The 12579-nt window shown below is 40.0% G+C and overlaps 1 protein-coding gene across 1 annotated transcript; it reads right to left on the reverse strand.

The window, feature by feature from the left end:
* Positions 1–286: 286 nt before the first annotated feature.
* mxd3 (MAX dimerization protein 3) lies at positions 287–9579 on the reverse strand. Its single transcript, XM_080745794.1, has 6 exons — positions 9450–9579; positions 7172–7271; positions 6755–6784; positions 6213–6327; positions 4434–4599; positions 287–1992 (listed from the first exon to the last, which is right to left on the reverse strand). The coding sequence occupies exons 1-6, from the start codon at positions 9514–9516 to the stop codon at positions 1871–1873; spliced, it is 600 nt and encodes a 199-aa protein (XP_080601920.1). The 5' UTR covers positions 9517–9579; the 3' UTR covers positions 287–1870.
* Between the last annotated feature and the right edge of the window lie 3000 nt (positions 9580–12579).

The following is a 12579-nucleotide window of genomic DNA, read 5'->3' on the forward strand; positions in this document are numbered from 1 at the left end:
GGGATCGCAACAATGTCGTTGCATTATTGTTACAGTTCTAAATAAGCAATTTAACGAAGATACATCAAGTTGCACTGCACTTGAGTAAAACAAGACGTGTCATTAAATATATAAAATATTTATTTATTAAAAAAAGTATACACTAGTACAAAAATGCTACATAATATTACTCGGAGAAGAGCCAGATTAATGCATACATACAGTACACTTTTACAAAGTAATAAGGCATTTTGCATATACAATCCTGAAGGCAAAAACAATCCACCTCAGCGTATTAAATGCACAGTAATTAAAAGGATACAAAATACTTGCAATTATGCAACAAAAGTTGCACGATTACAAGGAGACGTTTCTATGCAAGATGATGAAGCTACTGCATGCATAATTACAATGTAATGAGAAGTGCACGATTGCAACGTTTGAACTTTTCAGATGGAGGCAAACATTCCAAGTTCATGTTGGCAATTAATGTTGCACCCTCTTAGTCCTATGTGTGGAACTGCATTTCTTTTGTCATTTGCCCTTTAAAAGGACAACTTTGGGTTGATATTTTAGATTGCAATTAGAGAAAAGAAAAGATGAGTGTTAAAATGTTTTCATTTACTGCTTTCTATAGTTTTAGCGATTTTAATGATGTTTCAGTGCATAGGGGCATGTGTTCAAGTGGCTAGATATGTATTTTTAGACACAATAAGCCCATTCCCAAGATATACTGCAATCTTTCATGGGCAGATGTGACTTATGCTGGCTAGTAGTGTTACTGTAAATAGTAATAAAGAAATCGCTGGCTTATTGTGTCTGAAAATACATATCTAGCCACTTGTACGCATGCCCCCATCCACAGAAATCTAAACCGCTAAAATGGCTAAAACAATGGAAAGCAGCAAATGAAAACATTTCAACACTCTTCTTTTCTCTAATTACAATCTAAAATATCAACCCTTGTTGTAAAAAAAACAAAGTTGTCCTTTAACACACGTATATAAGCGCTAATACCTGTGTGTACACAACATGGTAAAATTATTTAATTGCTGGATGTTAAATGTGCAAATTTAACCAGTTCATTTCTGTTCGCTGTTAAGAGACATATACCCACAACCCTTCTGAGACAAAACAAGTGCAATGTGTGGATGTTTGTGCAACAGTGAAAATAAAAGAAGGAAAATAATAACATAAAAAGACATTACAATTAAACATTGTAACATGAATACAAAACATAAAAACGGGTTACTGTATAAGTGCATGCTTTACATCATGACTTGTTTTCCTGATAAGCAGAAGCTTCTTTAGTGCTGAAGAAAAGGTTGTATATAGTAGACCAAACCCATTTTAAGGCATAATCCAATATAGAAATACTGAATAAAAAATAAGTTAAAAAGGAAAAATAAAACAGCCCTCGACAGGTAGACGATGATGAAACAATCAGAAATGGGATTATTTGATTGCTTGCAGTATAAGCCGTAACAAATATAACCTCATGACTTTGGAAAGACAATGGCCTCACTGGATGCTGGTGTGTTTCAAAATACACGGGTGTAATGTTTCTTCCATCTCGGCCCAGTGACTTTAACTGCTTGTTCAGTGCAAAAACAATGGACATGGCTCATTTGAGCCAAACATTACCATTTTAGCTTGTATTCAGACTGTATGTGTGTTTTTATGTCACGTCTTTTTTCTTGAAAACGTCCTCACCTTCTGTCAAAGATAGAGTACAGTAGTAGAGTTCAGCTGTACAGTAACATTTTTCTTCGTTCTTTCTTGTCCTCCATTTTATGTTTTTTTTTTTGTTTGTTTTTTTTGCTTTTAGTTTTTAAGTTTCTTTTTGGAATGTTTTCTCCTCTGGCGTCCCCCTCCGTGTTTTCTAGGCGAGTCATAGCCAGCCTCTGGCGTCCAGGCTGGAGTAGCAGTGATCCACGCCCGCCTGCGGGACACTCAGTCCGTCGGTGTCCACGCAGTCAAACACGATGCTCTCCACGTCCACCTCCACGTCTTCTGTAATGGGAAACACAACGAAAGCTTTTTGAAAAATCGTGATTTTTTTTTGCGAATTGAATATATATTTTTCAAAGCAACTTTTGTAACTCAAATCTCTGCTTCTGGGGGCGTCCCTGGAAGAACATATTTTGAGATGGGAGTCTGCTGCCATATACATGTAATTTTGAGGGTCCACTGACATGAAAGAGTTAAAGAACCACTGAGTTAGAAGACATTTATAGAATCAGGTCAAAAATATTCAAAGACTTGCACAAATTTTCACGACTTTTCAAAAATAGCAGATCTACAAGCTCGGTGCCGCGCTGCGAGCTTGTATATCTGCTATTCTTTTAATAGTTTAAGAATAAAATAATGGTTAAAGTCATAATGCGTTCCCGGTCTAAATGGGTTTTAAACCCATTGATGATGATTTTACCGCTTTCAACCCGTTGCCCCTGTTTTGGGGCATGACGAGGCAAACAAATGAAAATAAATACAAAGGAGTACACTAACATGATCAAAGCATTTAAAAAAGAAATAGCTGATCTACAAGCTCACAACATGCCGTGATTGAACTAGTGACTCGTACGAGCCTCGGTGGCGCCTGTCAGCAGCTGGGGATGTTGAACAAGAGGAGTAGGACGGGGCAAGGTAAACACAGCTGCAGCTATTAGCTAATGAAATGAATATTAGCAATGTTTGTCAATGGTCAGGGCTAGATCCCAAGAAGAGTGGTACACAATTATGTTTTAAATCTAGTTAAGCTTGGGCATGGGTTTAATTTTGGGTATCACTTTTTAAAGCATTCTGTAAACCATTGTATACTGCTCACTTGTGGAGCAATTACACGGCTAGCATTATGCAAAAATTAAAGGTGGCATACAATGATGCATTGAGGTTACTGGTGAGGGTACCGAGATGGCACAGTGCCAGCCAGCTGTTTGTGAACTTGGGGCTGCCTACCTGTCAAGCCCTATTAAGAAACTTAATGTACAAATGTATGTGTCGTCTAGATGAGTCTGACAATAGTGTTATTGTGATTTTGACCAACCCTGTGCTAAGTTCTATTCGGTTCTCGTCCTCGATCAGGAGACATTGGCGTAACAGCCTCTACAGACTGTGAGCATATATTTGTATATATTCTCTTTTATCTGACTTTTGTACCTTATTTTTTTTATTTTTTTCCTGTGTTTTATTTATTGCATCTTGTCATTTATACGTGATATAGACCTGAGTCTGAAATAAAGATTGATAATTAATTCATTATATTTAGTTACGTTTGTCCATAGGTTTGGCGTGGTTAAGTAAAAGATCTTAATAGCAGGACATTCTATATGGCTTAAATTCCAGAGATGTAACACTAACCTTTGTCACTGCTTGCTACTTGGCTCGCATTTGTGCAAGTGACACGCGCAGCTGTAGACTACTCTACTTCACTGGAATGAATGGTGTTATATTTTTTGGACTTGACTTTCATCACCCGTCGGTATACGCCTCTCTAGACTAGCTGCCATACTTGAGTAAATGTACTTAGTCACTTGACACCAGGGACGTGCATAGAATGTTAGAGAGGCAGGGGCTGACATTTCTAAAAGGGCTTTCTAGTGAAAATATCCAAAAAATAGCTGACATCCAAGCTCACAACGCGACGGGTTGTGAGCTTGGAGGTCTGCTATTTTCGATGCTTGATTCATTGCTACACAGCGAGGGCAATTCTTTCAACATAGGATGCTGCATTCAAGTTCAGGGGAGTTTGGACAAGGCAATTCTTTTGAATGCTGCCTTCAGGCAGGCATTGACACTAAGGCTTGCTCACCTGCCCCCGGCAGGTGAATAAAACTGTCGGGCAGGTGAAGTTTGCTTTCAGGTTGCCCGACCGGGCAAGAGCATATTTGAGAGGGGACGCAACCGTTTAAAACACAACACGAGATATCTGTCTAAACGCCTGAACATGGCCAGTGCACTCTGTCTTCTGGTCTGTGGAATGTAAAATAAGAGCACTGTTAACCTATAATGTGCTGTTTTTACTGTTGCTACACTTAAAAATATAGAGACTATATATATAACAAGTGTGAAACCTTAGACATATTCAATCATAGCTATGTAGGTATTTGGATTTGGAGGTATTGAGGTATGAACTTTTTTCGCACAGCCCCAGAAAGTAAATAAATAAGTGTTAAATTGAGCTGTATTTAAAATCTTACCTATAATTTTATAATGGACAATACATTTTCGGGCAAGTGGGCATGACCTTTGGGCAAGTAGAAGTACATGACCTGTACTTGCCCAAAAGTCACAAGTGCCTCTGAGACCTTAGTGTCAACCCCTGCTTCAGGTATGGCATGGAAAGAGGGCATTTGCATTTCTTTCACCCATAGTAAAAACTGCATTTGTGGTCTGGAGAGGGCACTTTTCTACAGACGGGTAAAAGGGCAGGGGCGTGAGGCTCTTTTTCTTACCTCTGTCGGAGTCGGACCTCTCGGAGGACACGGTGGAGCCCAGGCTGTCGTTCCTCATCCTCTCCGAGGCTCTCTGGAGCTGCTCCAGACGAACACGCAGCTCCCGCTGCTCCCAGCGCAGCCGCAGCTTCAGCTGCTCCGCACGCTCATCCTGATCCTGCAACTTCTGTGAAGAGAGAGAGAGAAAGATGGAAAGGAAATGAGTGAGACAGACAGAGGGACGTTTGAGCCTTAAGCCATTTAGACCTGAAAAAAGGTCTTCTTCTAGATCCTAACAGTTTTCTGAAAAACCTATGTTTCTCTGTCAGTGGTTCTCAAACTTTTTCATGTCTAGAATTATATGTATTTGACCATGGACCCCAATCTGAAAAATATTGAGTTCCAGGGACCAAGAGAAACAAGGATTTGCGTTACAAATGTATGCTATAAAAATATATATACATTCAAAGATTTGCACACAATTTCAAGATTTTTCAAAAATAGCAGATCTACAAGCTCGCAGCACAGCATGTGAGCTTGTATATCTGCTATTTTTTAATAGTTAAAGCTTGAAATAATGGTTAAAGTGGTGACACAAGCCAATTATTAACACAGACAGACTGGACTTTATTGCCTCTGCCAGGGCAGGGGGGAATTCTGCAGCCAAGATGCATAAGAAGGGCACATAAACGTGGACATAAAAAGCTCCATAAAAGACAGAAGGATCTGATTATCAGGCACAATCATTACACGGTCGATAACTCTAAATGGGTGCACCAATGCTGATAATAGTTTAAATTAAGATACTTGTGTTTTGCAGCAGTGAAGCCTGACAATTGTTTCTAGGGACCACAACGGAAATACTCTCTTTATTGTGTTTTATCCTTTTGACAAAGATAGGTTTATAAATATGCATTTTGTAAACAAAGAGGTCAATCAATAAATCAATCCATCAATGTGTACATTCATTGTCAGTGGGTTTGGAGTATTTATTTTAAAAGGTAGCTTTCTGCATACCTGTAATGCCAACATTCCTATTTTTACGTTATATTTGAAGGCTGTTTACTGGCATTTTGTTGTCTTCCCAGGGAACTCCCAATTAAATGATTTTTGTCTTTACCTCAAAATTAGCAGATCAAATATTTTGTCTGTTTGCAGGACAAGTGAAGTCGCCAGATTAGACTTAATTCACTAAACAATATGTTCCTGGCAACCAACGCAAAGGTTTGAGTAGAAAAAGCTCACTTCTCACACGACTCAAAACAGCAGTGTGTAAGCCAAGTCCATACCACAGATAGGCAACACGACTCGTTGCAACTTGCAACCACTTGCAACAGAATCCCCAAACTGTGTCTGTGCCGACACTGCAACTGTTTGCAAGTCGCAGCGGGTTGCGTTCTGAGTATTTAGTTGTGGACTCACTGAGCTTGAGGTCTACAGGATATCAGGATCTATATAATGTCAAGCACAGTCCACAACAAAGATTTGGGATGCGACTAAACCATTGCAAAACATTACAGGGAAAGGTTGCAGTGGCCTTGCCTTGCATCACTAGTGTGATTCAACTTGCCATCACAAACAAAAATGTGCATTCGTGATCACAAACACGACGTTGCTCACATTATTCTGCCAGCTTCCGAGGAACTTGTTGTGACAAGTTGTGAACGAATCCTACATGATCAGTCTGGCAATGCCAGGCTAGGACTGTCCAGCTGCAAACCCCACAGTTTTAGGATTCTGTCATCGTTCAGTCTTTGGTGTGCAAGCCCTTTTACGTACAGCTGTGTACGTGTGTTTTACCTTTATGTGCAGCTGTGCGCGCCTCAGCAGGTTGAGAGTGGTGTTCCTCATGGAGTCGGACGACAGAGGGACCTCTTGCTTTAGCTGCTCCAGGCAGTGTCTCAGCTGAGCTCGTCTACGCACACGGTGACAAAACAACTGTGTTATTAAAATGTTATGTTTTATATATTGTCTCTATTGTCTGCTGCTCTTACTCTCTGTGTAGGTCAGACATCCCAGGGTTAACCAGAAGTAAATCATTTGATCAATGCAACTAAGTGAAAACAGGACATTTAAAATTGCTGCAGGAGAAAGAGCTTTATTACAATGGTATTATTACAGTAGTGTCCTACGGGCTGTTTCTCTTTTTTTTACCCTAACTATACTATGGATATAGCCTCGTAAACCAGACTCTCTCCTTGAATTCGAATCAGAAGGCAGGAGGAGGAGTCTACCGGTAGTTTACTAGGCTACTATGGATAAGGTTTCTTGATATAATATCCACACAAAGCCATTTAATGTAGGTAACCTACATGTCAGACAAAATGATTTAAATTCATTACCTGTTTTTCTCCAGCTCGTTGTGAACTGACCTGTAATTCAGAGACACAGTTGAGTTGAGATTATGCAGCAGCACATGTTATATTTATTGCTTATTATCTTACTTAACCTATTCAGAACGGGTACACAATATTGTGTATCATTATTTTATGCTTTAACTATTGAAAAATAGCAGATATACAAGCTCATACGAGCTTATAGATCTGCTATTTTTGAAGAATCGTGAAAATTAGAATTTTGACCTGATTCTATAAGTGTCTTTTGAATCCTTCTAAGATGTTTTGAAAAACCTATCACTGGATAAAGCATTCAATAATTCTAGGCCTAAATGGGTTGAATATTATATGGATAGTAACCGTTCTCTGTCCACACCCTGATGTCAAGTGCTGTGTTTTTACAGGGTGTCATCTCTTACTCACCTATTGCCACCAGAAGACAGCTTCCGGCTCCTATGTTTGTTCCTCTTGTCAGTGTCGTCGGGGCTCAGGGGAGGCACGGAGGCGTAGCCGTGTTCTGCTTCTGTGGATGGGAAGACCAACATGTACCATCAGTGATGTTACTAGGTTTTCAATGTAATGGGTCCCGGGACCCACAGGTGATCATTCAAATGGGTCCCAGAAAAGTTTTATGAGTCCTCAATATAAAGTTTACGCCCGCAAAATGGCCTCGGACGTCGGTGGAATCAAAACATTGACGTTTCTATCGCCTGTTTAAGACTTTCTATGTTGATTTTATTTGTATTAACGTAGGGTAAAGTAGGATGCTTTCACCCATGAACAATGGTGGTGTCTGTGGACATTTTTTTTCTTTTACCGCAACGCGGTAAATTATTTTAACATGGACTCCAATAGAGGCGCATCCCCGGGACCCCAGGACCATGACATGAATGAGTCCCTGGGTGACTTGAATGGGTTTTTGATGTGGGATGCGCACGTAATGACATCACTGTACCATTTACCCATGCTTCTCAAACATGAACGTCATGTCAAGGACCCCCAAATATATATAGCCCCACTGTATATGTTTCTGACCATGTACCCTCATCTGAAAATAGGTTGTGCCAGGGACCCCCATACAAGATTTGTGTTAGGTAATGCTGTGTTCAACAGCATTACATTAGCCTTTCTCAAAGTATGGTCCAGGCCAGGGGACCCTTTAAGGTCCCCGGACCATACTAACCAACTAGATGTTATCACAAGGACAGTATTTACCCTATAAGAATGACTATTCTTTCCATAATTCACACTCTCCACAATCTCCCCGCTTGATATCAAATCAAACTTCATCATTTTCTTTCAATGAATATGTGAGGATATTGTGGGGATAACTATTGGTGCTTCCACAAAAATATTGACGCAATGAGATGTTTTGATCAAAGCCTATCTAAAGAGTCAAACTGAACAGCAACAACAGCGATGTAAGTTTAGCATCATTGTACTGCAAATCTGCAATGCAGCCTTCAAAGCCAGTTAAAGACTACAGTGCAGGCGACATGATATGATATCAGGGTTGCTGTCATTAAAAGTTTGAGAATCCACTGGTTTAATCACACAGACAATAAAGCACATATAGGGCCCGCCTGTGCCGCAATTAAGCATTACCATAACATTGAAGCTATATAGGCCTAATAATATATCATAATACTTTGTATTCAAGTTTGGGGCGCCAGCCATCATAGGCCTACAAATTGTTTGTAAAACAAACTTTACAAGGAGGGAGGACTATAGTGGTGGAAAAAGTATGCACATGTCTTACTTTAGTAAAATGATCAATACTGCAGGTTCTGCAACGTAGAAATACTCTATAAGTAAAAGACCTGAATTCAATATGTACTTGAGTAAAAAAGCACAAAAGTATTGGCATCAAAATGTACTTAAAGTACCAAAAGTAGAAAGTACTCATTGTGCAGAATGTCGTTTTATAATATGAAGAAATCAACATAGTAACTAGTAACTCAAATAATTTGAAATAATTCTAGTGGAGTAAAAGTAGGCAACAATATTTCCCTCTGAGATGTGGTGCTGGAGTAGAAGTAAAAGTATTGAAAATTGGAAATACTTTAGTGAAGTAAAAGTACCACAAAACTGTACTTAAGATCAGCATTTAAGTAAATGTCCTTAGTTAGTTTACAAATGGACTACACAATCAAACAAACAGGGCACTCTATGCGTTATTACACAGTAGTAAATATCACATCCTGTCTGTGTTCATCTTATACATTTCCAACTCTGAGATTGTAAAACAAATGCAACCAAATGGCCGCTTATAAATGAACATTTTGGTAATTTGGTTACATTTGTTATGCTCTCTTTGAGTCATGTTAAGTTATTAACAATAGATTTGACAATTCCTGCTGCAGCTTCATTCATTCTGCCGCAAGATTTTTCAAACCGGGAGTGGAATTGGCGCCTTATGAGTACAATGACAGAACCCAGAATGTAGGTCAGTGGTTCAGATCCTACTTCTTACACAATCAACCTGAAACAACCCACTTTTCTCTAGACATATCTTTATCTTCCAACACATCCAACGTCTGCAGACTTTTGCACGCTCGCTTTCCAAAAACACTTATTTTACAGGGCCGAATTGACACATAAACAACACGAATTTCCCCTTTTTTCGAATGACACCGGTGCTGCTGGTGTTGTTGTTGACGGGGGTAGAGCTATAAATATATGAATCAATACATGTTTTTACCTCGTTCTCGTCTCTCCAGAAACTCCGCGGCTTGGAGGAGGACCTGGATGTTGCAGATTGCTTCCATTTTCTATTACAAATTATATTATTTTATAAAAATAATAAAGGAAAGAGAAGCTGGAGGTTATAAACTAATAGCACCAGTGGAAGGAGAGACAGACCTGCCTGCTAAAGGACTAATGTCTACGTCTGCAACTCAACCCCATAAAACCCCATAGGTAGGCGTCACCTCCCATGGCCCGGAGGGACGGCAGGGCTGTGATTGGATGATAGGCAGGCATGTGCATTATTATGGGCATTGGTGTAAAAGGATAAAGACAAAAGTAACGAAGTATATTTACTTAAAACATTTGAGGTATTTGTCATTTACTTGTGTATTTCCAAATGTCCAATACTTTTTACTTCTACTCCACTACATCTCAGATCCAAATATTCCTACTTTTACTCCACTACAATTATTTGAAAACTTTAGTTGCTAATCTATAGTTAATTTGTAGATTTCTGATTATTATTACAAAACATATACCGCTTCAGCCCTGGCATGTAATTGACCATTTGAAAATAGCAGATCTACAAGCTCACAATGCATCACATCTTGTAGATCTGCTATTTTCAAAAGACTTTTAGATTATTATTGAAAAATTGTGAAATGGTACATTCAGAATAATGAATACTTTACTTTCGGTGCCAATACTTTTGTACTTTTACTCAAGTAAAATTAGTATTTCTACATTGCAGTATTAATACATTTGAGTAGGCCTACTTTTTCCACCACTGATTATGGGGTGATTTTATGCACAACAAAACACACACACACACACACACACACACACACACACACACACACACACACACACACACACACACACACACACACACACACACACACACACACACACACACACACACACACACACACCCTCCGTCCCTCAGATCTATGGGATATTGAACTTGCGGTGATGACGTATAAAACGTCATCAGCAAGCCGTGTAAGGCGTGCCACTCCCTCGACTTGTTTTTCAAAAGACTGCTCAGCGCGCCTCTTTCTACATCATTGTTTTTAAACTCCTCCAAGACATTATAGCACCCCACAAATCCCTAAAATCCCTTAAAACCGCTCTGAAAAAACACTTACAGGCAGCTGCCACTTGAAACTGGAATTAACCTATAGCCCTAACCCTTACCCTCCTCCTGACTCTTCTATTGTAAATACCTTTTTTTGCATTGTGTTTTTTTTTGTGTCTACAACTGTTTTTCTGATGATAGTTATATCTGTGTTCTATCTGTCTGTCTTTCAATGTTATGAGTTAAAAAAATGATCTCAGTGGAAACAAGACAGCTTATCCTTTTAGTTGACCTTGTACCAGTGAACTGTAGCTACTGTCATGAAACTGTACCTTTTCTTTTCCTATGTAAACTTTCTTTTTATAATTTTTATCCCACGATTTTGTAACCCATTTTCACTCAGTGCCAAATGCCTATGTAATCCTGGGCTCTGCTCTCTGCCGCGCCTGCATGGGGAGACAACGGACTGACCTCGTGCTTCCTTCTATGCATTAGGAGTCCCAAGTTGCTTCTTTTCACCTGACAGTGGGGATTTCCCCGGTTTGGACGTAGCACGTGGAAGGAACAAGTTATTCCAACCAGTTCCTTTCCCCTCCATCAGACGCCCCGGCTGGCCAGGGGGAGGCATTATAGAGACCAGGATTACTGCATGTTTTTGTGAGGGTATATACCCTAGGAGATACGGGGAGAACATGCAAACTCCAAGCAGAAAGGAGTTTATTATGTTACTTAATAAATACTTAAATAAATCAATCAAAACAATGATAACACCCAGCACTCACAAACACACGTTATAACATAGCTATTATAACCTATGTTCTGTCCAAGAGTTGAAATGTCACCCCTCGAACTGTGCTTCTTTTCCATACATTTTCATTTTTATATTTAGTGCATTACTTAGTTAAACACACTGTTGTTCCGTTCCAGTAAGACTTTATAGAGAAAACCCCAAAAGTCCGTTGAGTTCAATGGAGAAGTACTGTTATAGAGTAAACCCCAAAGGCCCCGAAGTCCTTTGAGTTCAATGGAGAAGTGGTGTTATAGCAGGGTTCCCCAATTAGTTTTCCCCAAGGGCCGAATTATGTCTAGGGTACCAAGCCGAGGGCCACAACATTGCAGGGGGCGACGGCGTTCCCGCTACTCCAGCGACAGTTTTAGTCGTTGTCGGGTGAAAATCGTGTAGGTCCAAAACCGTTTGCTTTGAATTTATCTTTTTAAAAATGATTTAAACTAGTGAAAACAGCCGATCTACGGCGTTGTGTGCTTGTAGATCTGCTGTTTTCACTACTTTTGTGCGACAGCCTTTTATGATTTGCGAAAGAACGTACAAATTTGGAGATACGAGATTTCCACCCGACAATGGCGATATACTAGTGTTGTTGCTGCTCTTATACCACCATTATTACTGGGGTTGGTGGGGGCCAGACAGTAGCCCCCCGCGGGCAGCAAATGGCCCGCGGGCCGCCTATTGGGGAACCCTGTGTTATAGAGTGAACCCCAGGCCAAAACCCCAAAAGTCCATTGAGTTCAATGGAGGAGTGGTGCAGCTTGAGGATTCGTCAAGCTTCACATGACATTTTGCCTATCCAGACTATACATTCACAACCACACTTGCAATTTCCCAGAATTGTATCTTTTTAGTTTAGTTGATCTAAGAAATATTCATGTAGCCTACTAGGGGTGCATGGGAAAAAACATCGATTCACTCAAATATCACAATATAAATCGAATCGGCACCCAAGGTATTGAGATCATATCGAATCGTGAGGTAAGTGAATCGTCCCACCATAGCCTACGTATGTTTGTATCTGTCTGTCTGCGTGTCCTTCTCTCTTTCTTGTGTGTGTGTGTGTGTGTGTGTGTGTGTGTGTGTGTGTGTGTGTGTGTGTGTGTGTGTGTGTGAGACCGTCCTTGAGGGGTTCCAGGGGGTCTCAGCAAATAGCATCAAAACCCATGTTTATCAACTTTAACCCTACTAGTCCTTACCCGTTCAAAGATATGAGCTCCGAAATGATGTGCAGTGTGTGGGTTATGGGGTGTGCACTGTGCACACAGTATATGAGGG

This window comes from Nannobrachium achirus (genome assembly GCF_963921795.1).
Source record: "Nannobrachium achirus genome assembly, chromosome: 17".
Classification (NCBI taxonomy): Eukaryota; Metazoa; Chordata; class Actinopteri; order Myctophiformes; family Myctophidae; genus Nannobrachium; species Nannobrachium achirus.

Bases quoted from the DNA above. Each gene is read 5' to 3' on its own strand.
- mxd3 (XM_080745794.1), bottom strand. From the start codon at position 9,516: ATGGAAGCAATCTGCAACATCCAGGTCCTCCTCCAAGCCGCGGAGTTT. The intron at 7,272-9,449 runs GTAAAAACATGT...TCCCATCCACAG, and splicing joins TCTGGAGAGACGAGAACGAG to AAGCAGAACACGGCTACGCC. The intron at 6,328-6,754 runs GTAATGAATTTA...CCGTGTGCGTAG, and splicing joins AACGAGCTGGAGAAAAACAG to ACGAGCTCAGCTGAGACACT.